We start from the raw sequence: 27,249 nt of genomic DNA on the forward strand, positions 1-27,249 counted from the left end.
CTCGCAGGGAGTCCACCCCCCTAATCCCACAGCCGCTGGCATGATCAGTCAGTGTCTATTCCCATTTCACAGATTTGGAAATTTAAACTCCTTACCTATATCCCCCCTCCTCCGTACACCTGAGCCCCAGAGCCAGGTCACTCAGGGCCCCACCTGGACTGAAATTCCGGAGGCGGGGCTTGTCAGCACTGGGCAGCATTTGGGGACACGCCCACAGTCACCTGCGGCCAGCGAAGGGAAGCGACAGAGCCAAGAAGACGAGCTATTGTCCACAAGCACCTTTCAGCATTCCTGCTCTGCCTGGAATCCAGAGCTTCTCCAAAGTCAGGAATCAGAATCCCAGGGAGACCGTGATGGAAGCAGATGCCCTGCTGCCAGGGCAAGGTATTGACAGATGTCAGGATACACACCATGGATATGCTACTTAGCTTGTTGTGGTCATCATTTCACAAGGTATGCGTATGTCAAAATATCACGTTGTACACTTAAACATTTACTACTTTTATTTGCCAATTATGCCTCAGTAAAGCTAGAAAAAATAAGTAAAATAAAGAATAGGACTATCAAAAAACAAATGCATGAGGCTGACCACTTAAGTTGAGTGTTCAGGCAGGCGCAGTGGCTCATGCCTATAATCCCAGACTTTGGGAGGCTAAGGCAGGTATCACGATGTCAGGAATTCAAGACCAGTCTGGCCAACATGGTGATACCACATTTCTGCTAAAAAAAAATACAAAAATTAGCTGGGCACGGTGGTGGGCACCTGTAATCCCAGCTACTCCGGAAGCTGAGGCAGGTGAATCGCTTGAACCCGGAGGCGGAGTTTGCAGTGAGCCGAAATCGCACCACTGCACTCTAGCCCCGGGCACAGAGTGAGACTCCATCTCAAAAAAAAAGATGAGTGTTCAGTAAAAAAAAATTAAAGTAGGCCAGGCGCAGTGGCTCATGCCTGTAATCCCAGCATTTTGAGAGGCCGAGGCGGGCGGATGACTTGAGGTCAGGAGTCTGAGACCAGCCTGGCCAACACGGTGAAACCCCATCTCTACTAAAAATACAAAAATTAGTCGGAAATCCCTTGAACCCGGGAGGCGGAGGTTGTAGTGAGCCGAGATTGTGCCACTTCACTCCAGCCTGGGCAACAGAGTGAGACTCCGTCCCCCCCCAAAAAAAAAATAATAATTAAAATAATGACAAGAAATAATCACCCTGCTTGGGGACAGAAACAGAGTCTTTATGAGGACATGCAGTTGATCTGAGGGTATTTTGCTGAGTGAAACAAGCCAGTCACAAAAAGACAAATCCTGCATGATTCCACCTCCAAGAGGTATCTAGAGTAGCCCAACGCACAGAGACAGAAAGTGGAACAGAGCTTACCAGGGGCTGGGAACTGGGGAGGGGGTTATCATTTAATAGGTATAGCATTTCAGGTTCGGAAGATGAAAAAGCTCTGGATATCTGTTGCACAACGATGTGAATATACTTGATAATGGTAAAGATGATCAATTTTATGTTGCGTTCTTTACCACAATTAGAAGTTTAAAAACTTAATAGGAAAGAAGGAAAGGAGGGAAAAAGAGAAAGAGAAGGGCAGTTTGCTAGATGACAAGCTATAAAGAGCACGGGGAAGGGAGAAGGGGAATGGGGCTGGGTACTGGGTAGGGTGGGATGAGGTAGGGCCGAGGGTGGGGTGGGCAGAGGCCTCAGCCACCAATGCAGCTTCGTGTGAGATGAGGCTGTGTGGTGTGAAGTCCCCTATGACTTAGAGCCCCAGATGTCCCCGCCCACCCAAGCTGGGCATGGGGGTACAAGTGGGTCCCAACAGATGCCCATTCAGGTCCTAAAGAAGGCAGAATAGCAACCCCAGCTCTGCCCAGTTCACACTGAAGTGGCTCACCCCACCCCTCAGACAGCAGAGGTAACAAGGATCACCCTTCATTCGGCCCCACAGAGCAAGCGCCCACCTGTGCCAGGCTCCAGGCAAAAGGCTGAGCAGACCCCATGCCCAGCCGTGTTGAGTGTTCATCCTGGTCCAGATGCACATCTCATACCTGCACACTGAAACTTCGGATCAACCTCACTCCTAGGGCCGTAGTTACCTAACATTTTCTGAGCGCCTACTACGGGCGGGCACTATATGGATTGACTTGTGTAAGTCTACATCCTGAGAGGTGGGGGCTAACAATGAAACTCCATTTTACAGACAAGAAAACTGTATACAGCAAGGTTAAGCAAAACCAGCCCCCACACTGTCAAACTGTGCGGCCCCCCGCCCCACAGGTACACCCTCCCAGGCATTCAGAATGCCGTAAGACAGCAGTTCCCAACCTTTGTGGCACTAGGGATTCGTTTTTGTTTGTTCCTCTGTGCAAGATGGAGTTTCACTCTTGGCACCCAGGCTGGGGTGCAATGGTGTGATCTAGGCTCACTGCAACCTCCGCCTCCCAGGTTCAAGCAATTCTCCTGCCTCAGACTCCTGAGTAGCTGGGATTACAGGCACCTGCCACCAAGCCTGGCTAATTTTTGTATTTTTAGTAGAGACGGGGTTTTGCCATGTTGGCCAGGCTGGTCTCGAACTCCTGACCTCAGGTGATCCACCCATCTCGGCCTCCCGAAGTGCTGGGATTACAGGCATGAGCCACCGTGCCTGGCCCAGGATGGTGAGGGGGATGGTTTCTAGGTGATTCAAGTGCATTACACTTACTGTGCACTTTATTTCTACTATTACACTGTAATCTATCATGAAATAATTATACAACTCACCATAATGTAGAATCAGTGGGAGCCCAGAGCTTGTTTTCTTGCAACTGAAGAAAACATCTGGGAGTGATGGGAGACAGTTGACAGATCATCAGGCATTAGAGTTTCATAAGGAGCATACATCTCATATCCCTCCAATGCAGTTCACAACAGGGTTCAAGCTCCTATGAGAATCTAATGCCGCCACTGATCTGATAGGAGGCGGAGCTCAGGCAGTAATGCTAGCAATGGGGTATGCGGGGAGCAGCTGTGATACTGATGAAGCTGCTCACCTCCTGCTGTGCAGCCCAGTTCCTAACAGACCACAGACAGTTGGTGCAGAGGCAACCCTTGGCTGGATGACACTCCCAATGGCCGAATGTCCCGGTGAGCCTGAAGTAGGACTGGCTCCCGCACAACCATCCCCAAAGGCCTCAGCAGCCCTGCTCACAGGCAGATCACAGCACCCTCTTCTGGCAGCCTCGACAGGTACCCCTAGGCTTCTGGCATGGGCGCGGCCCTTGTCTCAGGTCTCCACTGAACCTTAGTCCTATGCTGGGCCCGTAACTGGAAGTTCGACCAAGATGTGCCAGTTGGGTGGGTGTGCAGAACAATGAATCCCATCCCTGGTGACAGGTCCTCTGCACCAGACATGGGGCCACATGCCTTTGGGGGACACGAAGGAGCTCTGGAACAGGGGACACCGTGAGCCCCAGCCCTGGGATGTAGGAGAAGAGTAGGGAGGCCGTGCGGGCCTGCTGTGAGGAAGCAGAGACCCACACGGCCTGGGGAGTGCCTCTCGCGTGGGCGTGCACACACACTCCCACAGGAACGCCACACACAACATGCACGTGTGCACAGGCCAAGACCACCCACCCCCACAGGACCACACCCTCAGGCACACACTTGCATCCTTCCATGTTCCGAAAAGGAAGTGGGGTCTGATCGGGGCAGCACTGGGCCCGGCTCCGAATCACAGACGGGACCCCAGCCTCCCAGAAACAACCCTGTTCAGCTCTGGAGAGAGGTCCCTGTCTGGGAAGACGCCAGCGCAGGGAGAACTGAGGGCAAGAGAGCAGCCTTTGTGAGGAGGGTCAGACCTGCCCCTTCCGGCCACCGGCCCCTCTGCCCCTTCACTTCCAAAACCCTGAGGGCACAAGGAAATGTGAGGTCCAAGCAGGCTCCCAGGCATCAGATGAGACCAGACACTGGGTTGTTTTTTAAACAAAACAATATTTTATTGACACATCCTGAATGATCTGTATAAATATAAAGTGCTAAATTTCCAATCCCTGCCCACAGGGCTAGGAGGAAGCGGGGGAGGGAGTGTTAAATGTCAGCTGAGCACAAATAACTTTCCAGCGCCAGCACAGGCGTGAAAGGCTCACAGACTGACACAGCACGACACACCCATCACTTCCCAAGTCCCCAGCTTCCCCAGGAACATAGGGCTTGGGCTCCAGGCCCTGGGCAGACCAACCCACGGACAGGGCTCCTGGTTGTCACAGCTTGTTCCTTGGAGCTCTTAGGCTGCCAAGGGCTTCAACATGATGGTGGACCAGGGAGAGTCCACGGTATAGAGTCCAGTTGATTTCCGCCAGAGGATGGGATGGGAAAGAGCAGACACACCCTCGGTTCCCGACCCCGAATGAGGGCCAGCCTCAGTCCCCCGGCAGAAGAGCACCAGGTCAGAAAGGCCAGCATGCCGGCATTGCTAGAGCCCCCCCACGGGGCTTCTCAAATTGTGAGGAGGTAGCAGCCCTCCCAGAGGTGAGGGGACTGTGCCGGCCCAGAGAGGAGCCCACCCGTCCAGTCAGCTCCTGCCAGCACAGTTAGGGGGGCAGGCAGAGGGGCACCACCTCAGTGACACAGCACCTGGGTCTCAAACTGCAGCAGCTGCCCCATGAAACTGAAGTTGGGGGAGATGATCCCCCGACGCTGCTTAACGAAGTCAAAGGCCTCGTCCAGCCGCACACGGCGACTCTGCATGAGGTAGGCCAGGCAGATGGTGGCGGAGCGCGAGATGCCGGCCTGGCAGTGCACCAGCACCCGGCCCCCGCTGTTTTTCACCCAGTCTGCAAGGGAGACGGGGGAGTGGTGTCAGACGGCGTGTGCACAGCCCAGGAGACAGGTGCCCCCAGCCCTCTCCTCTGGAGCCCCTCGGGACCTCTGGGCAGAGGCGCCCCCTTACCAATGAAGCCTATGGCCTCCTGGAACCAGGCGCTGATCTCCACCATCTGGTTGTCCTCCACAGGGATACTCTTGTAGCGGAAAAGGCCCTCAAAGTGGTTGGGGCAGCTGGCGGACACGTTGAGGACGGCGGTGATGCCACACGCCTGCAGCCCCTGCAGGTCTGACGAATGACTGCAGCTGCCCAGGAACAGGTAGGGCAAGATCTCCACAGGGCCACCCTGGAGGGGGCAGACGGACGGTGAGGCCTTCGCAGCCCAGCCCCGGAGGGCTGGAGCAGCAGCGGGTGGAGACCCCATGGGCTGGCCGAGACAAGAGGAGTCCTCAGCCAGTCCTCCTGACCTGAGACAGGACTCAGGAATGTGCGGGGGACACACCGGGACACACGTGCCCCTCACACTCCCAACATACACATGCAAACGTACACAGACCCACACAGGCACGTGCGAGCAGCCGTGGCCCCACCGCCCCCAACACACACACGTATACAGGTGTGTACATGGGCAAACTGCTCGCATCCCCAAATGGCAGGCTCTTTCTCTAGAGGCGCCCAGTCTGCGGTGGGGAGGGAGGGAGGGTCCGGGGCGGGGGGCAGTACTCACCTGGTCGTAGATGGGAGCCCTCGGGTCGGAGCAGCTGGTTTTGCTCCCTGCCGGCGGCGGCAGCGCAGGGGCGGGGGCCTCAGAGCACAGATCGGGACAGCAGCCCTGGAAGCCGTCGAAGCCTCCTGCAAGGAGGGTAAGGGCACGGTCAGCAGGGAAAGCCGGGCTGGAGGCGGGTGGGGCGGGCCAAGGGCGGCCGGCGGCTCACCTCGCAGGAAGAACACGGCGGTGGGCCCCGCGCGGGTCTCGTGCAGCAGCGCGGCCAGCAGCACGTGGGCCGGGCCGTCGGGCCGCAGCTCCGCCACCGAGGCACTGCCCTCGTCCAGCACCACGGCCCGCGCCAGCTCCCCGCGGCCCAGGCGCGTCCTCAGCGCGCGGTCGGGTAACAGACAGGCGAGAACCGCCGCAGGGGGGCCCCGCGCACGGCGCCGGAGCAGCGCGTTCCAAGGCACCGGGCGCGCGGCGCGCACGTGGCGGCGGCAGAAGGCCAGGAAGGGCCGGCAGTCCAGCAGCAGCGTGAGTTCCGCCTCCCGCGGCTCCCGCAGCAGCGTGCCCAGCGCCGCGCACTCCAGCTCGCGCGCCGCCTCCAGCCCCATGGCCGCCGGTGCCTCTTCTTCCTTCCGCTCGTTACCGCGTCCCGGGCTCTCGTGGCGGTGGCGCTGCCGGAGCGGTCGACTCCTGGCGCCCTCCGCTGCGGTCCGGGTTAAATACCCCTGGGCCGGCCTCCGGGACACCATACAAGGGCAGAGCAGGAAGGCGCTGGCGCCCGCCCCCGCCCCTCACGTGGGGCGCAGGCTGGGCTGACCCGGGGACTCCGGAGGCGGGGGGAGGTTGGCGGGGAAGGCAGGGCGCGGGGATGAACACACGGAGAGGAGGCGGGGACCAGCGACTACGGGAAGGGAAGGTGTTATCCGGAGTCGGAGGGACCAGCACCCCTCCATTCTTTGCGCCCACCCTTTGACCTGTCCCAAGCGACTCAGTCCTGGGGAACCCAGCTTCACAGATGCAAGTCCCCCCCTTAGGGCCAGCGATGTCCCTTGGAGTACCCCACCCGCCAACCCCACGCTTCCTCTGTCTTTTCCCTTTCCCTCCCAGAATTTTCCTCTTAGAAATTTGTCACCGCAAACATTGACAAATGCCTGCTGCCACGGGTGAGTTCTACACTGGATGATGGGGAGGTCCCTGCTGAGATGTCCTGTTGCTCATATATTTGGAGACCTTGGGCCAGAGGGACTTTCTCTCTCCCCCTCCCCACCCCCCATTGCCTGGATGAGACCAGCACTCAGCGACTTGCAGTAGGTTGGTGGCCAAGCTAGGCCCGAACACACTCCCCTGGACCCAGGCCCCTGGGCTTGGGCCGAAGGAAATGAGGGGGTCCTGGGGCCTTTCGTGGGGAAAGTAGGGGTCTGAGACCGGCTTCCAGTTAAGAGTGGGGCAAAGCTTCTTCCTCCTGGGCGCAGGGAAAGCCCCCAGGCCCCGGAGAGAAGCACTTCCCGCTGTCACAAGCCCGCCCTGGAGGGAAGTCCGCTGACGCTCCCAGCCCTCCCCAGGCCTGCGGGGATTTCAGGACCTTGGCAAGGGGAAGAGGGAGAAGCAGAACAGAACTGGCCTCCCCCATCCTAGGCCTCCCTGTCCAGCCCCCCTGGGCAGCAAAGTCCAGGGCTAGCACTGCACCCGGAGGACTGGGGGCCTGGGTGTCCCCTCCATCCTGCCCTCCCCCAGCCCTGCTGCCGGATGTGGTGAGGCCCAGGTGTGCGTGGGGTGTCTGAGCCACAAGAATTGTTGGCAGTGAACTCCCAAACTCAAGCAGAGAAGTTCAGGTGGGTGGAGACAGTGTTACTGAACTGGAGCTGCCCTCGCCCTGCCCCCAGCTGCGTGGGATTTCAGAACCCACCCTCCAAGCCCCCAGTCTCCTGAGGCCCTCCTCCACCTCCTCTGAAAGACCCTTCCAGTTCTCCGGCAGACCCCTGTGTCCACGCCATCTTAAAGAGTGACAGCTGGGACCTGCGTGGAGCCCCCAGCCCTTCTGGACTCGTCTGCTCTGAGCTCCTCACAGCAGTGTGCTGTGTGCCTGGCTGTGTGCACGGGAGCGTGGTACCTGTGCAGTTCCACTACGTGTGAGAAGGACCTGGAGCTTGTGTGTGCTGGGGTCAGAGCAGATGCAGAGGAGAAAACCCCAAGGACTCCAAAGGTCCCTGGGGCCACGTCACCGTCTCAGTGTCTCCATCTGTAAGGGGGAGCACATCGTGGCGCAGTGGCCCTTCCACACTGGTTCCAAGGCTCTAAGGCTACCCCACTGTCTGCGCAATTGGCTGAGGCCCTGCCCTCCCTGGCAAGCCAGTCTGGAGGCTGAGGCGGCAAAGTCCACAACAGAGCCGGGGAGTCTGGGCCACAGATCCCAGAGGCTGATAGGAGCCCTTATCATTGGCATCGGCCTCCAAATGACTTAATGCTGATTCCAGGGGCAAATTACAGAGCGTGCAGGACAATCAGGTCCAGTCTTGCTTCTGGGCTGGGAGCCACAGCCTTCCAGCTCCGTGAGAGGACCCCAGCCAGGTGGGATCCCTGATTCAGAAGTGAACTCAGCTCAGCCGTGTAAGGGGCTCCAGACCCCAACTCCTATGCTGAGCTGGGCCTCTTCCCCTCCTGGAGAACCCGGTATACCTTGCCGGGGAGTTCCGCATGTGGGGAGAGCATTGCTGAAGGTTTGCTCTGATAGCGCAGTCCCTGGGACCTGGCACTCCTGGCCACGACCAGTGGTCTCTTTTTCTTTTTAAGTGACAGGATCTTGTTATGTTGCCTACACTGGCCTCAAACTCCTGAGCTCAAATGATCCTCCTGCCTCAGCCTCCAGAGTAGCTGGGACTATAGGCACCTGCCACCACCCAGCTCAGGACTGGTGATGGCTGCCTAACGTGGCTGCACCTGTGTCACCCCCTTGAGGCCATTTGCCTTGGGGCTGTCCCCTTTTCAGCTCTGGAACGTGGACTCACGGAGGCCCAGCTTAGCCATGAAGGAGGGCCTTCCTTTACCTTCTTTCCCTACTCCCAAACTGGGGAAAACCCCACCCCCAATTACTGGGTGAAAGCCCAGGGCTGGGGTAAGAAGAGGGGGAGAGACTCACAAACCCATGTCCCTCTCCCGCTTTTGCTCTGACAAAAGCCCCCCAAGCCTTGGGTGCTGCCGCTGGCGATCATGTGCAGGACGCCTGCTCCTCTCCACCACCCCCTCAGAGTCTCCCCAACCACCGTTCGCCAGAGCCCAGCCTTGGGAGCCACAGCAGAGAGGAGGCAGGGCATTGGGTGTAAGGGTGAGGACGCGGTGAGGAGGGGTCTCTGCTAGGCTGGATGCCCCGCAGCCTGAAGGCTCTGGAAGCAGGACCCGGTCCTCGCCACCGGATGGAAAGGGGCTGACCCAGGTTGGGAGTCCCTGCTCAGAGCTCTCTCTGTTTTTGTTTTTCTCGGCCTGGCTCTTACAGAGCAGACACTGTCAAGTAAGTTTGGACTCAGCACTTTTTTTAAAATTGAAAACCTGTGAGACTCACAGGAACAAATGATGATTCTGCGTGTTATTCTTTTTATAACCATCTATTTTGACGGCTGTTTAAGCGTCACTGGCTCCTGCCTTTGGGATTCCAGGTCTTCCCTGGCCCCAGCAGCACATCCACCCACCTCCCCGCACGGCAAGTCTCCCTTCCACAGCTGCCTCACTCAGCATCACACTGATGCTGCAGAGCCTTCCTTCCTCCTCCCAGCCCCCACCCCCAAGCAGATGCCCCACACCGGGCGGGAGGTGAGTGGCTTGGCTACAGGCTTGGCTACAGTGCTTGGGCCAGTTTGGGGATGAAGGTGAGTGTGAGGGGCCACCCCAAGCTCCGCCTGAGGGGTGAGTCAGGGATGACGTCGGGTTTCCTGTGCCAGGCCTCTGACGAACACGCCGATGCGGCGGCCACCCCTACAGGCTCCTGCCAGGTGCGGATTCATACCCCACGCGCCAGGCTCCAGGAACAGCCCCTGTGTGAGGAAGGCGTGTCCAGCACAGTGCAGGGTGGGGGCGGGGGGTTCACCTGGGGCACCCAGCCCTTAGCAAGTCCTCCTCCTGGCCAAGATGAGCAGGAAGCCTGCAGCCGAAAGGACTGATGTCTGTTCCCCACTCTGTCATGCGTCATGTCGCATGCGTGTGTGTGAGCAGGACCACCCGGGAGCAGGGCTGCCGGGGAAGCTCTCCTGGACACGCGGAGGCCTCCTCAGGGGACCCGTCGCTCAGGCTAAATGCATGGGGGCCCGCGACACGCCCCAGCCCTGGCCTTGCCTCTCACCTGGGTGCCACCTTGAGCTTCAGGTACCCTGGCGTGCAGCCCCCAGCAGGCGTTCGGGTACTCAGACACTTCGAGGCTGCATCCAGACCAGCACTGAGGAGTCCCCAGCCATGTGCGGAGGACATTCTGCCTTTTTCAAGCCAATCCGTCCTTCTGAGTACATCAAGAAGAAAGTCTCCACGTGGGGCTGGCATGGCTCTAACCCCTAATACCTGCCTTTCCTCATTTTAACCAAGAGGCTTAGTGCTCCTTTCTGCATTTATCACTGACTCAATCCTGCACTCAGAAATACATTTCAAGAACCTATTATGGGCCAGGCGTGGTGGCTCAAGCCTGTAATCCTGGCATTTTGAGAGGCCAAGATGGGCGGATCACGAGGTCAGGAGATCCAGACCATCCTGGCTAACCCGGTGAAACCCCGTCTCTACTAAAAAATACAAAAAACTAGCCGAGAGAGGTGGCGGCGCCTGTAGTCCCAGCTACTCTGGAGGCTGAGGCAGGAGAATGGCGTGAACCCGGGAGGCGGAGCTTGCAGTGAGCTGAGATCCGGCCACTGCACTCCAGCCTGGGCGACAGAGCGAGACTCCGTCTCAAAAAAAAAAAGAACCTATTATGTACCAGGTACTGTTCTACGTGCTGGGGATATAGCAGTAAATCCCAAAGCACTGCCCTCAAGGCACTGACCTCGTTGCTTCAACAATATATACTTTTGTGATTTTGTTGTGTTCATGATAAATGATACTAATTATCCACCTAGAGTAATGACATCTTTTCCTTTTAAAGTAAATTTTAGGTTTGTAAAAACTGAGTTCACTTAAGGAAAACTGTTGGGAACAGATGGTACCCAAACATCTTAAAAAGTGAGATGCACGGCCGGGCGTGGTGGCTCACGCCTATAATCCCTGCACTTTGGGAGGCCGAGGCGGGCGGATCACCTGAGGTCAGGAGTTCAAGACCAGCCTGGCCAACATGATGAAACCCCGTCTCTACTGAAAATACAGAGAATTAGTCAGGCATGGTGGCGCATGCCTGTAATCCCAGCTACTCAGGAGACCGAGGCAGGAGAATCACTTGAACCCGGGAGGTGGAGGCTGCAGTGAGCCGAGATCACGCCACTGCATTCCAGCCTGGGCAACAGAGCAAAACTCCGTCTCAAAAAAAAAAAAAAAAGAGGCCGGGCGCGGTGGCTCAAGCCTGTAATCCCAGCACTTTGGGAGGCCGAGACGGGTGGATCACGAGGTCAGGAGATCGAGACCATCCTGGCTAACACGGTGAAACCCCGTCTCTACTAAAAAATACAAAAAAAACTAGCCGGGCGAGGTGGCGGGCGCCTGTAGTCCCAGCTACTGGGGAGGCTGAGGCAGGAGAATGGCGGGAACCCGGGAGGCGGAGCTTGCAGTGAGCTGAGATCCGGCCACAGCACTCCAGCCTGGGCGACAGAGCGAGACTCCGCCTCAAAAAAAAAAAAAAAAAAGAAAAGAAAAGAAAAGAAAGAAAAAAGAAAAACGTGCGGTGCAGGGAGGAGATGCCAGAATCAGGCCGCGTTGTCCGAGAAAGGATCCTATGGCCCCTTCCAGCTTCGGAAGGTGCAGTACTGTGGAATCTGATTCCCCCTTCTGCCATGGTTTCCCATAAAGAGAGGAGGCCGGCCGGGCACGGTGGCTCAAGCCTGTAATCCCTGCACTTTGGGAGGCCGAGACGGGTGGATCACGAGGTCAGGAGATCGAGACCATCCTGGCTAACACGGTGAAACCCCGTCTCTACTAAAAAATACAAAAAACTAGTCGGGCGTGGTGGCGGGCGCCTGTAGTCCCAGCTACTCTGGAGGCTGAGGCAGGAGAATGGCGTAAACCCGGGAGGCGGAGCTTGCAGTGAGCTGAGATCCGGCCACTGCACTCCAGCCTGGGCGACAGAGCGAGACTCTGTCTCAAAAAAAAAAAAAAAGAGAGAGGAGGCCACAGCTTGAGGAAGGGACTCTGGGAGAACTCATTGCCAAGGCCCCACTTGCCTGTGGGCCTGTCCAGCAAAGCAACTGTGTGTGTGTGTGTTCCCAGATGGACCTGGGTCTAGGGGTGGAAGGAACCCCTCTCTGGGCTTTTCCCTGGGCACCCACCCCTGGCACACCTGTAGCGCCCAACCCATGGGGTTCCCGGTAGTGAAACTGATTCCCGCCCCGCTAGCCAGAGGCGCTGTGGCTTAGGCCCGGGTTATCCAAGGAGGGAAGAGGAGGTTGTGGCCGTTGGTAAGAGTTGGGCAAGAAATGAAGGAGTCTCAAAATGTGACCGCACTTGAGAGAGGGGACTGAGAAGCAGGACTAGCTGGATTTCCTAGGCCGACTAAGAATCCCTAAGCCTAGCTGGGAAGGTGACAGCAGCTTCCACCTTTAAACACGGGGCTTGCAACTTAGCTCACACCCGGCCGATCAGATAGTCAAGAGCGCTCACTAAAATGCTGATTAGGCAAAAACAGGAGGTAAAGACGTAGCCAATCATCCGATGCCTGAGAGCACAGCGGGAGGGACAATGATCGGGATATAAACCCAGGCATTCCAGCCGGCAGTGGCTCCCCTCTTTGGGTCCCCTCCCTTCGTATGGGAGCTCTGTTTTCACTTTATTAAATCTTGCAACTGCAAAAAAAAAAAAAAGAAAGTGACCTCACTGTGGGCACAGGGCAAGTGGCTCTGTGACAAGAGGCCTCCTGGGACTCCCCTGTGACCACAGCTGGGTGCACTGTTGGAGGGGGACTGACAAAGGGACCTCCTTCCCACCTCACCAGCACTGCTGACACCTTAACTACCATCGAAGACCAGGCCAAGCGCTCTGCCACCCCCCAAAACCAGCAATCCCAGCACAGCAGCAGCAGCAGCGGTGGGGGCAGCTCTGGGCATCAGTTAGCTGTGGGGGCTCTGAGGCCACTTGCCTTGGTCAGACACAAGCGGGCTGCTTCCCTACGGTGTGGTATTGGTCTCGTCCTTCATTAAAAAGAGCGATCACTGGCACTGTGTTTGGTGCCTTGGGAGCGTCACTGCGTCTAGCCTCACACCCTGGAGAGCTGCCTCATTACCCTGCTCTGCAAATAGGGAAACCGAGGCCCAAAGGTGTTAGGGGGCAGAACCAAGGCCACACAGTCCCTATGCAAATGAAGAACTGGGATTGGAACCTGGGCTTAACCACTAGGCTGCCCTGCCCCTGGCCAGGGTCCATGTGGGTCCGCCTATGTGGTGTCCCCAGCACACACCCTCCCGCCTGGGTCTCTTGCTTCATGGGACAACCACAACAACTGACACCATTGTGTGCTTGCCACGTGCCCTGACTTATCCCAAGGGCTTAACAGAAATTATCTCATTTAAACCTCAAAGAGCCCCACAGGTGGGAGGGATCGGCACTCCAAATACAAATGGGGGAGCCACGGCTCAGAGAGGCTGAGGAGTTTGCCCGAGCTCTCAGAGCCAAGGCTGAAATTCACAATTTTGTGTCACCTCCTGACTGTCTCCAGAATCCAGGTCCCCATCCTCCAGGCCCCTCCCATCTGCCTCCCACTCTTGCCCACAGCCCTCCTTTCTCTCAGCTGCCATCCTGGAGGACCTTCAGGGCATTAGTGCCACCTCCCCAGCTCTGCTGCAAACCCCTTGAGGATGCACAGTACCCAGGGCACTGCCCCTCTGAGTCCACTGGGAAGCTCAGTGCCCAGCCCTGAGTGGGCTTTGATGCATCTCTGCAGGCATGAGGACTTGCCCCCGTGCCCCCAGGTAGCCCTCGACAGGAAGCTGACACAGGAAGCTGAAATCCACAATGTGGGATGAAGTCATTGTCAGGCTAGGCCTTCATCCCTCACCGTGCCTCAAGCTCCAGGGAAAAAGAGAGGTCCTCAGGTGCCCAGAGCGGACACCCCAGGCATGTCAGTCAAAGAGCCCACCATGAGGCTGGGCATGGCAGCTCATGCCTGTAATCCTAGCACTTTGGGAAGCCCAGACGGGCAGATCACTTGAGGCCAGGAGTTCCAGACCCACCTGGCCAATATGGTGAAACCCCGTCTCTACTAAAAACACAAAAATTAGGCTGAAGTGGTGGCACATGCCCGTAGTCTCAGCTACTCAGGAGGCCGAAGCACGAGAATCACTTGAGCCTGGGAAGCAGGGGTTGCAGTGAGCTGAGATTGCACGACTACACTCCAGCCTGGGCAACAGAGTGAGACTCTGAGACTTTGTCCACTGTGACAACCCACCGAATGTCTTAGGTTCAAGGACAAGCTCTACCACACACAGCTCTGTGGCTCTGGGCACACCGTGAGCTTCAGTCTTCCTGCAGGTCCCGGCACTCATTCACTCACCAAGTGTTACCGAGTGCCAGGCTGGCTGCTTTCAGGGTGCTAGGGATGCAGCCGTGAACGAGACACACAAGGTTCCTGCCCTCTGGGGCTGGCCTTCCAATGCAAGGCCAGAGATGGGTGGAGTAAGGAAACGAATGAGACCACAGCGGACACTGGGAGATGTTATCAATGACGCTGCAGAGGGGCGTGAGACGGAGCAGGGGCGAGGGCAGCAGGGAGGGTTCTCGGAGGAGACGGCCTTCCACGGCAACTTCAGGAATGACAAGGAGCCTGCCGGGGCTGGGGCAGGGAAGATCGGCAGGAGGCAGAAGTTCTGAGGCCGGGCGCGGTGGCTCAAGCCTGTAATCCCAGCACTTTGGGAGGCCGAGACGGGCGGATCACGAGGTCAGGAGATCGAGACCATCCTGGCTAACACGGTGAAACCCCGTCTCTACTAAAAAATACAAAAAAAAAAACTAGCCGGGCGAGGTGGCGGGCGCCTGTAGTCCCAGCTACTCGGGAGGCTGAGGCAGGAGAATGGCGGGAACCCGGGAGGCGGAGCTTGCAATGAGCTGAGATCCGGCCACTGCACTCCAACCTGGGCGACAGAGCGAGACTCCGTCTCAAAAAAAAAAAAAAAAAAAAAAAAAAAGAAGTTCTGGCAGGGACAGAGGCCTTGCAGCAGGAGCTCTGGTGGAGCCCGGGGCCCTGGTCAGGGTCTGATTTCATTAAAAGGACAATGAGAACCGTTGGAAGGTCCTGACTCAGGGTGGGCTGGGGAGGGAACCTGTGAGTGGAGAGTGGACTGTGGTGCAGGAGTGGCCGTGGGGAAAGGTCAGGAGTTGATGCAGTGATTCAGGGGACGGGGGCTGACTTGACCCTGGGTGGCAATAAAAATGAGGGAAGCTCCAGGACAGCAGGGGCAGGGCTGGCAGGAATCGTGGGCAGATGGGATGGGGTGGCAATGAGAAAGAGAGGGGCGGGGGTGGCTCCCAGGTCTGCGCTGAGCAGAGGGCAAACAGGTTCCTGAGGAAGGATGAGGTTCCCTCCTCTCCCCCGTCACCCCAGGCCCTGCCACGGCTCCTCCTCCATGAGACGGGGCCCGGGAGCAGCCGAAGGAGACCAGCTGCTGCCCAGTTTTATAATCTGGAAGAGGGGCATCTGTTCGGCATAGGGTGAAGGCCAGAGAAGGGAGGTTGGCCCCGCCACAGCCAGAGAGAGCTGGGGAGCTGCAGCAGGCAGGGGCGAGCGAGGGGCACGGGGAGCTGAGGCTCAGGTTTAGAGCACAGATGGCTGGGGTGACGCTGGACAGGAAGAGACTGATCAGGGAGGATCAGGGCCCAAATCCGATGATACTTCCTGGAGAGATAATGACCGCACCTGGAAAAGCTGAGGCCATCACTGCTCACGGAGCGTCCAGACACCCAGAGAGGGCCATGTGTGCGCACACACATACATGTGTTATATGCACACAGACTCATACGCACACACCCTGCACTTACAAAGCCACTCACACAGCTGTCCTCCTGCGCGCGGTGCTGCACAGCCAAGCCTAAACATCCTCTCCGTTACCCACGGACACCCAGACACGCCCACGGTGATGTGGCTTCCCTGGCCCCGGGACAGCCCACAGAGCCCTCCGTGATGAGTCCTGCCATGGACCCAGTGGCCCCAGGAACAAGCCCCCAGATCCATGGGGGGCCCACCCCTGGCTCGCATGCCCCAGCTGCACAGTCCATGAACCTGCACTCCTGACCACCAGCCCTGAGACCCACCGCCACCCCCCAGCTCCCTGCCCACATTTCACATGGATACAGCCCTGCCTGATACAAGCCCTGAGTCCTTTTCTCAGACAGCGCAGGTGAGTGGCCCCTTCCTTACTTGACCAGCACCACCCGGAAGGAAGCAGGTTCCTGGACTGCAAGGGCCATTCAAGCAGGGCCATTTCTGGGGCCCTGGCCTCAGTCCTCTCCTCACACATAAACACGGGATGACCACACACCTGCCACACACACACACACAACACACACATACACACCCCAGAACACACACACCACACATTTGTGACTATGAATGAATCTCTCATTGAGTGTTGCAACCCAGAAGAGGTCACCGCCGATGTCCCCTGCTTCCTTCAGGGGTGTAGCTGCTGCCCCGAGAGGTATGTGGCCCTATCCCCAGCTCGACTCACCCACAGCGGGGCCTGGGCAGGAAGTGCCTGCCTCAGTTTCCCCAGGGGCAGGACTCAGGTTTAGTCTGAGAGAGGAAAGGCCCTGGAGCCGTGGCTCCCAGTGGCCACCAAGGGCCTCTCAGGCGGGGCCTGGCAAAGGCAGTAGTGACCTAGGTCCAGCTTCCTAGAGCCTGCAGGGCTCAGGCACACCTAGTGCTTTGCCAGCACGGGGCTGGCCGGCTGTGGCTGTGAGATCACCCAGGAGCAGGGCCGAGTGAGGGCCCCAGGGGACAGCCCCAAAGACAGCAGCCACTGAGCCAGAGCCCCCAAGCCAGGAGGCTCCTCTCTGCTGGCCTGGGTGCTGAGGGCAAGGGAGAGGCACGAGGGACACAGGATGGCCCGCAGGGTGTGCTGCCCTTACCCAGACCCTGTGGGAGGACCCCGGAGAAGGGCAGGAGGGTGGTGCCCAGGGAGGCACCCTGTGTGCCAGCAGGGAAGGCCTGCAGCTGGCGGGCCACCTGCCCTCCTCGCTTCTCTCTCCTGTCTCTCTACCTACCCGCTGTCACTTTGTTCTCTTCCTCCTCACCCATCTCTCTCCTCCTCCCCAGCCCCTCACTGCTCCCCATCTTCAGGCCACCCCCCTACCCTCAGTAAATATCCCGCTCAGCCAGAGGAGGCCAAGGGAGGGGAGCTGAGCAGTGGCTGAGGCAGGGATGCTGGTCCTGGCCCACCCTTGCCAGGATGCCCTGGCAAGCCTCTCCCAGGACTCCTGCCCCTCGTGTGGACTTAAAGGACTGAGGCCCCTGATGCCAGTGCCTGGCCCAAGATGAACCAATACAGAGCCTGCCTCTCCCTGCTCAGAGACCGTAGTGGTGACAGCCAATCCCCACTCATGGGCCTGGCGTAGATCACTTGCCACGACCCCCATTCACACTGCAACCCCAACTTCCACACCCCACTCTTGCTGTTCTCTGCCCCTGGATTGCTGGAGCCGCCTCCTCTGTGGAACCTTCTGTGTCCCAGCCCAGTCCTCCTGACTTCTCGTCCATTCCGGGCTCAAGCACGGCTGCCTCTTCAGCCTGCGACGCACTCCTGGAGGCCAGAGGAGGTGCTCCGGGACTGCTCCTGAGCGCCAGGTCTGCAGACAGGCCTGCACGTGCCCAGCCTTGCCCTGGCCAGGCCTGCTGGACCAGAGAAACCCACAGGATAAAGGCCCAAGGTCACAATGTAGGGGAGCTTCCCACGCCCTCCAGGGAAGGTGCCCAGAGCCAAAGTCTTCTCCCTCTGGGGACTGAAGTCCCTCCTTGAGGCAGGAGAACAGCCACATCACCTCAACACAGGTCGCTCACCAGGTACAACAGGATTGTTGGTGGCTTCTGCATGCACCAGGATTTCACCTGCCTCCACCCTTCTCCGCCCACCAGACCTCTCTGCTCAGCCTCAGATCCCAGCCCAGAATGTCTAGTTGCTAATGGCCCCAGTCAATGAGCTCCCAGAAGCTGCTCCGTCCTCCCCAGATCCTGGAGGCCAGAGTAGCCGGGGGCCTGGCTCCAACTGCCCGGGCTCAAGATCCAGAGGGTTTGCTCGGCTCCATTCCAGCAGCACCAGGCACCTGGATGTTGTCTCATTCTGGCTAAAAATAAGATCTACTTGGCAATGTTTTCCAATAACTTCCCATTATTGTGAACCTACCATGAGCTCGCGACATTAAATCACACTTCTCATCAGTTTCACATCATTTCACGAGACAGGAATTAGTTGCTATTTCCATTTGGTAGATGAGGAATTTTTTCCCCAATGTCAAGGCAGAACTGGGACTCCAGCCCATCATTTCCTCATTAAGACCCCTGGGCTCTGTGCATCGGTCCTGCCTCTCGATGGCGGTGAGGTCCTCCAAGGAAGAGGAGGCCTGACATGCCCCTGCCCACGCTGCCGCCCATGCCCCTGGCACCATCTGATCTTGGTTGGAGCCCAGCAGTCCCCCACCCCCACCCAATGGGAACAGAACAGAAATGCGTGTGTGCCCAGGACCCAGGGCATGGGACCTCCCATGTGGCTACAGATTAGATGTGGGTGAGAACCCCAGATGGGTTTGCCATCTTCCAGGGGCTGGAGAACCCCTCCACCTTGGCCGAGAGGTGAGCCCACTTCAAACCCACTTTTCCCTTTTTCTTATTCTCCAGAATTTGTTTGGAATGATGGCAAAAAATATGAGAAGAAGAAACACGCACTGCTTTTTAAACCGGAGAAGGAGAGGCGTGGTTAACTCCACGCTGCAAAGGGATCAGAGACCCGGCATGTCATGTGCCCACACCAGGGCCCACGCTGGGTGACTCCAAGCGGTGTGACAAATTGGTTTGGGGGCCAATGTGAGGTTGCGGCAGAGGTTTCCCAAACCAACCAGCCGGTTTCAGAATCAACCAGGCCCTGTTGTCTCCTAACCAGACTATGACAACAGCCACCCCCCAGGTCCTGGCACCTCTGCCTCTCCCAGCCCTGTCTGCCCATCCCTCCCACACAGCCCAAGTCTTCTTCCCTGAGGGAAATCTCACTGAGTCCCGGCTCCCTGGAGTTGCCTCGGGGATGCATCCACACCCTTCGGTAGGGAGTCAAGGCCCCATCCTTTCTTCCCCTTACCTGGTTCATGTTCTTCAGCAAAGCCCAGCTCAGTTCTTCCCACCGGCCCCCGGCCCCCAAACCACCTTGCTCACTGCAGCCACTCTGTGTGCAGTGCCCTCCTCATGGACTCAGAACGCCCTCGTGCCCGCCTCCCAGGGGCCAGCACCAGTGCTGCCTCCTCCGTGAAGCTTCCCCATCACCCTGGCAGAGCGGGTGGCTCCCTCTCGGGTGGCCTGCAGCATCGTGAAGCCCTCAGGGACTTGCTGTCATGCAGCTGCCTCCACGCACACTCCACCCTCTTGGATGTCTCCCTCCGTCCTCACCCCAGGGATTGTCGTCAGCCCTTCTTTACAGATATGGAAACCGAGGCCTGGAGAGGGAAAGTGAGTCACTCTGGGTGAATCCCAAGCAAGAGGCTGGAGGGGCAGAAGACGTGTCCTGTACAGGCTGCCCAGAGCCGCGCTGCCTTCCCCTCCTCAGCAGAGCCTGCCTGTCCCCAGGTCAGCCACGATCCCCCCAGGAAGGCCCCCATATCCGAACACGGGGGTGGCCCCTGCCAGAGCCACACTGGGCGAGTACGGCTGTGGACAGAACCAATGCACAGCCACGGTTCCCACAGGGCAGGAGGAACAGGTCACAGAAGAACCACTGGGCCCATCCTCAGTCATCTCCCACCTCCCCAAGGAGCCCCTGGGGACTGGGGACAGGTCGGTAGCAGAGGAAGGAGGAGGGGCTTACAGACTTCTTGGCCCTGGCACAGAGTAGAAAATGGGTGAGCACGTGGCCACATGGGTTGGGAACCATAGGGTCAGGCAGCATCCGGCAGCCCAGAAGCCCTGAGCTGAAGCCAAGTGCGGCTCTCCCTGCACCCCTCCCTGGGTGGAGGAAGTCCCCTGCTGGGTCCAGGGCTGGGACGGTGACAGGCCCCAGCGGGGAGGAGGCCCCACAGTCCCAGTCAGTCAAAGGAAATTGAAACTGCTAACACGCCAGCAGCAGGGCGCACATGCCTTCCCTCATGGCGTGCGAGGAGGGGGAGCCCCTCTGTGTGGGCGGCGGCAGTGCTGAATCATGTCGCTCTGCCCCCGCTGCTTCGCTGGGGAAGGGGTCCGGGCAGCGCCACCTCACCCTACTGTTGTGGGAACTGAGTGAGCCACCATCCGGGAAGGTATTTTGGAAGCTGTGAAGGGTCTGCCATATGTAAATAATTAAAATAATGTAGGAACAACAGACTCATGAGTGCAGGCAAGTGGGCTGGCCTCCCAGGACAGGGGGAGCCCCCACCTATAGGGAGACCCCAGAAGAAGCCTTTGTTCTGCCCCGTGGCCCCTCCCCAGGCATACGGCTCTTCCTGGCCCCTCTGCCCACGTGTAAGCTCCTCTCACAGCCGAGGACAAAGCCTTCCCCAGGACCCTCCTCTGGTACTTCTCAGCCTCTTGGCCCTTGACTCCCCAACTTTGGATCCTGTGGGGCAAGAAAGGGCAGTCAGGGAGGGTAGAGGCCCCGCGGTTGTCAATTCAGGGGCAGCGTCCCAGACAGCGACCCCCTGCCCCACCTAGCTGGGCCCCTTCCTTGGGCATCTCCGGGCTGCTTATGCTAAGAGAACCTTTCTTTTCCTGATCAGCGGCCCTTTCTGTAGCTCCGTGATCGGCTCCCAGCAGGTGCTGGGACGGAAGAAATCCATGCTGGTGTGCGGCGGCCACTGCTCCCGAGAGGATCGCCTCGGGGCCTGCTGCCCAGCAGTGCTCGGGCAAGGCTTGCTGAGTGGCTCAGGGCACGGGGGATCCAGGAGTCCAAGGTGGACCCAGGGGGCCTGGCCGCCTGCACAGCCCCTTCTTGTCCTAGCTGGGCAGGAGGCCCTCAAACCCTGGCCAGTGAGGTCCAGAGAGGCTGCACTAGGACGGCCCAGTCACGTCAGGGGCAAGAAGAGTCGTGAGAGAGCCAGCAGCTAGGTCACGAGAGGGGGCTGGTCACTGTTTTTGGCCCCAGCCCCTTCTTGCCCCTTCAATAAACTTCTCCTCCACCCTGGAATTTCCCCAGAAGGATCACACACAGAGGGGTGCTGCCCAGAACCAAGACCTCCGTGAGATTCAACATGTGTTTGTGGGGCAGCCCTTACGTGCCAGGCACCGCTCTGGGCTCTGGGAATGCAGTGGCTTTGCTGGTTACTCTCTGTCCCCTTCCCCTTCTCCTTCCCCTTCCCAGACCCGTTCTCCTCCCTGCTACTCTCTGTCCCCTTCCCCTTCCCCTTCCCAGACCGGTTCTCCTCCCTGCTACTCTCTGTCCCCTTCCCCTTCCCCTTCCCCTTCCCAGACCCGTTCTCCTCCCTGCTACTCTCTGTCCCCTTCCCCTTCCCCTTCCCCTTCCCAGACCCGTTCTCCTCCCTGCTACTCTCTGTCCCCTTCCCCTTCCCCTTCCCAGACCGGTTCTCCTCCCTGCTACTCTCTGTCCCCTTCCCCTTCCCCTTCCCCTTCCCCTTCCCAGACCCGTTCTCCTCCCTGCTACTCTCTGTCCCCTTCCCCTTCCCCTTCCCCTTCCCCTTCCCCTTCCCCTTCCCAGACCCGTTCTCCTCCCTGCTCTGGGCCCACAGGCTGCCACGCATGGACAGTCAGGTGGGTCTGTTGCTCTCTGCTTCCTGACTCCTCAGCCAGAAGGCACCAGGAGGCGAAGCGCGGAAAGAGTCTTGGGGACTTCCACCCCTGCTCCCCCTCTGTCCTGACACCAAGGTGTGGGCTGGGCTGGGTCCCTCTGGGACTCCCGCTCCCATAACTCGGCCCCTCTGCACAGCCCTAGCTGTCCCAGGCTCTGACAACGTCTTCCCTCTTCTTGTTCCCCCAGCCCAAAAAAGAGGAATGGCCTTGGGACATAGTGCAAAAATGACTACAACATTTTGACGCTCTTCTGTCAAGAGTTGGAGTCCAATTCTCCACAACACATTGAGGCGAGTCACAGGACAGCCCAGCCTGTGGCACAGGTGCTCTCTCACGCCTCCTGCCCAGACGCCCACGGTTGCTGGCACTGTGTGTTTGCCCTCGCTGCAAATATGCCCGATTTGTTCAACTGCAGCTGTGTTCCTCGTGGTTTTTGGCTGGAGGGGGTTGACAGACCCCACCTCCATTCTGGTTCCAGCCTCGCCCCTCCTCCTGTAGCATCCGGAATGAACTTTCTAAGTTTCTAAATTGCTCTGCTGGAAACCTCTCAGTGGCACCCAGGTATGTCGGCAGCAGTTCAATTTGGCTGACAGGACAGTGGCCCGGGTTTAAGTGGGGACTAGGAGCTCAGGCTGGTATGCAGGCTCTCTTCCCCAGAGCTCCCAGGCATATAAAAACTATAAAAACCCTAGAAGAAAACCCAGGAGATACCATTCTGGACACAAGCCCTGGCAGAGACTCCAAAAGCAATTGTAACAAAACCAAAAATTGACAAATGGGACCTAATTAAACTAAACAGCTTCTGCACAGCAAAAGAAACTATCAACAGAGTAAACAGACAACTTACAGAACAAGAGAAAATATTTGCAAACTATGCATCCAACAAAGTTCTAATATCCAGAATCTATAAGGAACTTAACAAGCACAAAACAACCCCAGTTTAAAAAATGGGTAAAGGGCTGGGTGCAATGGCTCATGCCTGTAATCCCAGCACTTTTGGAGGCCAAGGCAGGCAGGTCACTTGAGGACGGGAGTTCAAGAGACCAGCCTGGCCAACATGTGAAACCCTGTCTCAACTAAAAATACAAAAATTAGCCAGGTATGGTGGCTCGCGCCTGTAGCCCCAGCTAGCTACTTGCGAGGGTGAGGCAGGAGAATCACTTCAACCCAGGAGGCAGAGGTTGCAGTGAGCCGAGACCTCACCACTGCACTCTAGCCTGGGTGACAGAGCAAGACTCTGTCTCAGAAAAAAAAAAAAATAAAATAAAAATAATAAAAATGGGCAAAGGCCATGAACAGACACTTCTCAAAAGAAGACATGCATGTGGCCAACAAGCATATTAATAAAATGGTCAGTATCACTAATTATTAGAGAAAGGCAAATCAAAACCACAATGAGATAACAATTCACACCAGTCAGAATGGCTACTATTAAAAAGGCAAAAAATAACAGATTCTGAAGAGGTTGCAGAGAAAAGAGAACACTTCTGTGCTGCCAGTGGGAATGTGAATTAGTTCAGCCACTGTAGAAAGCAGTTTGGAGATTTCTCCAAGAACTTAAAGCGGAACTATCATTTGACCCAGCAATTCGTTACTGGGTACGCACCCAAAGGAACATAAGTCATTCTACCACAAAGACACATGCACGCAAATGCTCACTGCAGCACTATGTACGATAGCAAGGAGGAGGAATCAACCTAAATGCTCATCAGCGGTGGACTGGATAAAGAAAATGTGGTGCAAATATACCACGGAAGACTACACAGCCATAGAAAAGGAGATCATGGGCCGGGCGCGGTGGCTCACGCCTGTAATCCCAGCACTTTGGGAGGCCGAGACGGGCGGATCACGAGGTCAGGAGATCGAGACCATCCTGGCTAACACGGTGAAACCCCGTCTCTACTAAAAAATACAAAAAACTAGCCGGGCGAGGTAGTGGCGCCTGTAGTCCCAGCTACTCGGGAGGCTGAGGCAGGAGAATGGCGTAAACCCGGGAGGCGGAGCTTGCAGTGAGCTGAGATCCGGCCACTGCACTCCAGCCTGGGCGACAGCGCGAGACTCCGTCTCAGGAAAAAAAAAAAAAAAAGTTGGAGAGAAAAAAAACAAAATAAACTTAAAAATTTTTTTAAGTTTCTGTATGCTCAAACTCACCTCAAACAAAAGTAAAGGGTGAGTGACAAAGATGGAGGAAATATTTAGAAACAGGCTGGGCATGGTGGCTCACGCCTGTAATCCCAGTACTTTGGGAGGCCAAGATGGGTGGCTTGCCTGAGGTCAGGAGTTCGAGAACAGCCTGACCAATGTGGCGAAACCCCGTCTCTTCTTAAAAATACAAAAATTAGCCAGACGTGGTGGCGCGTGCCTGTAATCCCAGTTATTTGGGAGGTTGAGGCAGGAGAATTGCTTGAACCCAGGAGGCAGAGGTTGCAGTGAGTCGAGACTGAGCCATTGCACTCCAGCCTGGGCAACAAAAGCAAACCTCCATCTCAAAAAACAAAAAGAAAGAGAATATTTGAAAGCAAGTGACAGGCAAAATATCATTCATTCATTCAGTCATTCATCCAACAGTTAATTGGAGGGTGCCTATTAGGCACCAGGTGTTGTCTCAAGTGCTGGAAACCTTCACATAGACAAGTGACAAAACCCCTGCCCTCTTGGTTCTCACATTCTAATGGGGTGGGGAGGACAAGCAACAAAGAAATAAACACATCGTACGTCAGATGGTGGTTATGGAGAAAAGCCCAGCAGGAAAAGAGGACAGAGAATGTGAAGAAAGTGAGTAAAGATGCAAGGCGTCCAAAAACAAATAAGAAAAAGTCAAACAACACAACAGGAAAAGGGGCAAAGAATAGCAACACAGAATTCACCGACCAAGAAACGCAAATCTCCAGTAATCCACAAAAGCCATGCTCTACCCACTAAAACAAGGCAGCGCGATGATCCACCCGTCAGGCTGGCAAACATTCAAGAACTGGGGAGGGTGGAGAATGAGTGAACTTGTGCCTTTCTGGTGGGAGTGTAAGTTGCTAACATTTTTTTAAAGAAAGCAATTTGACAGAACCTATCCAAATGTTTAAAGCACATGCTCTTCAACCCTGCAACCTCTCTTCTGGGTAAAGAAACTTGTCCAAAGATTTTCGAGGCAGCATTGTCTGTATCGGGAGGAAAAATGGAATACAAAATTTTTACTCTTCTATCAAGTATCTGTAAAAACAAATGATGAGGTAAATCTACACACGCTGATCCAGAACAAGCTCCTAGATAAAGTGAAGAAAAGTGAGTTGCCAAATAAGTTCGTGTAGTATGATCCCATTTCAATAAAAACAAAAAAGAGAAAGCTCTACATTCTTGTTTGTTTTTTGGTTTGTTTCATTTCAGTTTTGTTTTTGTTTTTTTTTTTCTTTTTTAGGCAACTCTGTCACCCAGGCTAGAGTGCAGTGGTTGATCACAGCCCACTGCAGCCTCAACCTCCCATACAAAAGCCATCCTCCCACCTCAACCTCCTGGGTAACTGGGACCACAGGCGTACGTGACCACACCCGGCTAATTTTTTATATTTTTGGTAGAGATGGGGTTTCACCGTGTTGCCCAGGCTGGTCTCCTGGGCTCAAGCAATCTGTCTCGGCCTCCCAAAGTGCTGGGATTGCAGGCATGAGCCACCGCACCTGGCCTACGTTCTACATGAACATAAATGTGTATGAAAAGCTCTAAGAGAAAAAGTCCGATTACAAATCAAGGAAAAAGCGTTGAACCACCAGAAGGAGATGGTGACTCAGTAAGCCTCAGGGCACCCCTCAATTGGGGCTGCTGGGGAAGCGGGGGGACAAGGCTGCCACTACGCGGGATTTGACTGTGGTCTGGACTGTGAAGGAGAACCCCAAGGCTGGCTGAAGGTGTGGGGGAGCCATGGACCTGACAAGGAAGGAGAACGATGGGCCAGCAGGGAGGCTGCGGACTTCAGAGAGGAGGGGTCTCAGGAAAAGCCCTGAGCAGGCCAAGAGGGGCGGGCTCAGGCTAGGGGGGCACAAAGGCCCCGGTGACATTGATCACACCACTCAGGCTGGGGATTCCCTCTGCACCCTGTGCTGGCCGATCTGCCCGGAATGGCTTCACCCACCCCTCCCCTGCCCATCCTTGAGGCCCCTCAGGCCTCACTTCCTCCAGGAAGGCTTCCCAGATCCCCAGGCTGAATCAAGGGCTTCTCCCAGAGCCTCCCAAAACCTGGGCTCGCCTCTGGCCTTCACAGGCCTCATCAAGGCACCCACCCAACACTGGTGCCTCCCTGAAGCCAGGGAGTGGGCCTTGGCAGGCTCACGTTCCCCGCACCTGGCTCAGGCCTGGCCCGCAGTGTTGGCTGACGGACAGCCGGTGAGCTGTTTGCCCTGTGTCTCCATTGGTGGCCTTGGGTAGGTACCAGGCCTCCCTGGGGGAGCTGGGAGCCCTTATTACGGTTTAATCCCCATCTCTCTGAAAGGCAATATCCTGTCCTCCTCTTGCCCACCATCCCAGTGCAGGGGCCAGATTCTGCCCTGGCCAAGGGCCAGGCCGAACGGGGGAGGCCTGTCTCGGAGCAGGATGTAAGGGCGCCCACGCAGCCCAGGATCTTTTTCCGTGGCTCAGAACTCGCTGTACCAGGTGGCCGCCTCTGCTGGGTGTCACCTTGCTTCTCACAGCCCCCTCTCTGCTCACATCCTGTTTCCACCCCTCCAACACTGCTGGGCCCCCGCGCCCCTGGTCTCCGCCCCCAGCTGCTGGGTTTTCACATGGCCTTTCCTGGGTTGTTCTAGGGGCACAGGCCTCTTATTTTTAGCTCCTTGGGGGCTGAAGGAATTTACATCTGAGTCTGCTCTCCTGAAGAGACAGAGGGTTTCAGATGTGTCTAATGTGGTCTCCTGGGCAGCCTCAGCCTAGGCCAGCACCAATGCAGAGGGGAAGGAGTGAGACGGCCAGCCCAGCATCCGGAAGCTCCAAGCCCGCTTCACCACCGGCACACCGTGTGGCCTCAGGCAGGGCCCACAAGCCAGCTGAGCCCCACTTTCCTCAGCTACCAAGTGGGAACCCTGGGGAGGTGACCCCACCGGTGTGAGCCAGGAATAAGGATGCCCATGGGACGGGCAGGGAGGCCCTGGAGATGCCCATGTCAGGGGAAGGAGCCCTCACTCTGGGCAGGAGCCTCATCTACCACATCACCCTGCACGCATTTATCACACATTTGTTATTCTCCCTAATTATCCCAGAAATTCCTCCACACTAGGAAATTTGGAACACACAGAAAAGATGGGAGAAGACAGTAATGCGTTGCCCATAACCCATCACAGTTCCTATGTGGAGTTGCCCCTCCCTGAGCCCTTTGCAATGCACTCAGAATGAAAGGCAGGAGAGGAGGTTCCTTACTGAAAACAAAAGCATACTGTTAGCCAATAGGGCCTGGCAGGGAGCCCCAGGCAGTGTCCACCGGCCCTCCTCAGGCAGCATCACGGGACCCAAGCCCCTCTCCCCCCTCCCTTCCTCCTTCCTGGCTCATCCCAGCAGCCGCTCCCTGGTGGCAGCGCTCCCAGAGCCCTGCAGTTTCTCCCCTCCCGAGGTGGGTGCCGGGTGGGCTGCAAGGCCAGGCCTGCCCCCAGGGGACGGCAGCAGACATCCTGCGGTGAATATGAC

At 57.0% G+C, this 27,249-nt stretch overlaps 1 protein-coding gene across 1 annotated transcript; it reads right to left on the reverse strand.

Moving 5' to 3' along the window:
• Positions 1-3,949: 3,949 nt before the first annotated feature.
• DUSP2 (dual specificity phosphatase 2) lies at positions 3,950-9,067 on the reverse strand. Its single transcript, XM_001111118.5, has 4 exons — positions 5,737-9,067; positions 5,529-5,653; positions 4,928-5,147; positions 3,950-4,811 (listed from the first exon to the last, which is right to left on the reverse strand). Exons 1-4 carry the CDS (start codon positions 6,263-6,265, stop codon positions 4,597-4,599), a joined length of 1,089 nt encoding a protein of 362 aa, XP_001111118.5. The 5' UTR covers positions 6,266-9,067; the 3' UTR covers positions 3,950-4,596.
• Positions 9,068-27,249: the final 18,182 nt, after the last annotated feature.

This window comes from Macaca mulatta, chromosome 13 (assembly GCF_049350105.2).
Source record: "Macaca mulatta isolate MMU2019108-1 chromosome 13, T2T-MMU8v2.0, whole genome shotgun sequence".
Taxonomy (NCBI): domain Eukaryota; kingdom Metazoa; phylum Chordata; class Mammalia; order Primates; family Cercopithecidae; genus Macaca; species Macaca mulatta.

Coding starts and splice junctions, on each gene's coding strand:
- DUSP2 (XM_001111118.5), bottom strand. CDS start 6,265: ATGGTGTCCCGGAGGCCGGCCCAGGGGTATTTAACCCGGACCGCAGCG. Junction 5,654..5,736: donor CGCCGTGTTCTTCCTGCGAG/GTGAGCCGCCGG, acceptor CCCTCCTTGCAG/GAGGCTTCGACGGCTTCCAG. Junction 4,812..4,927: donor GGAGGCCATAGGCTTCATTG/GTAAGGGGGCGC, acceptor TCTCCCTTGCAG/ACTGGGTGAAAAACAGCGGG.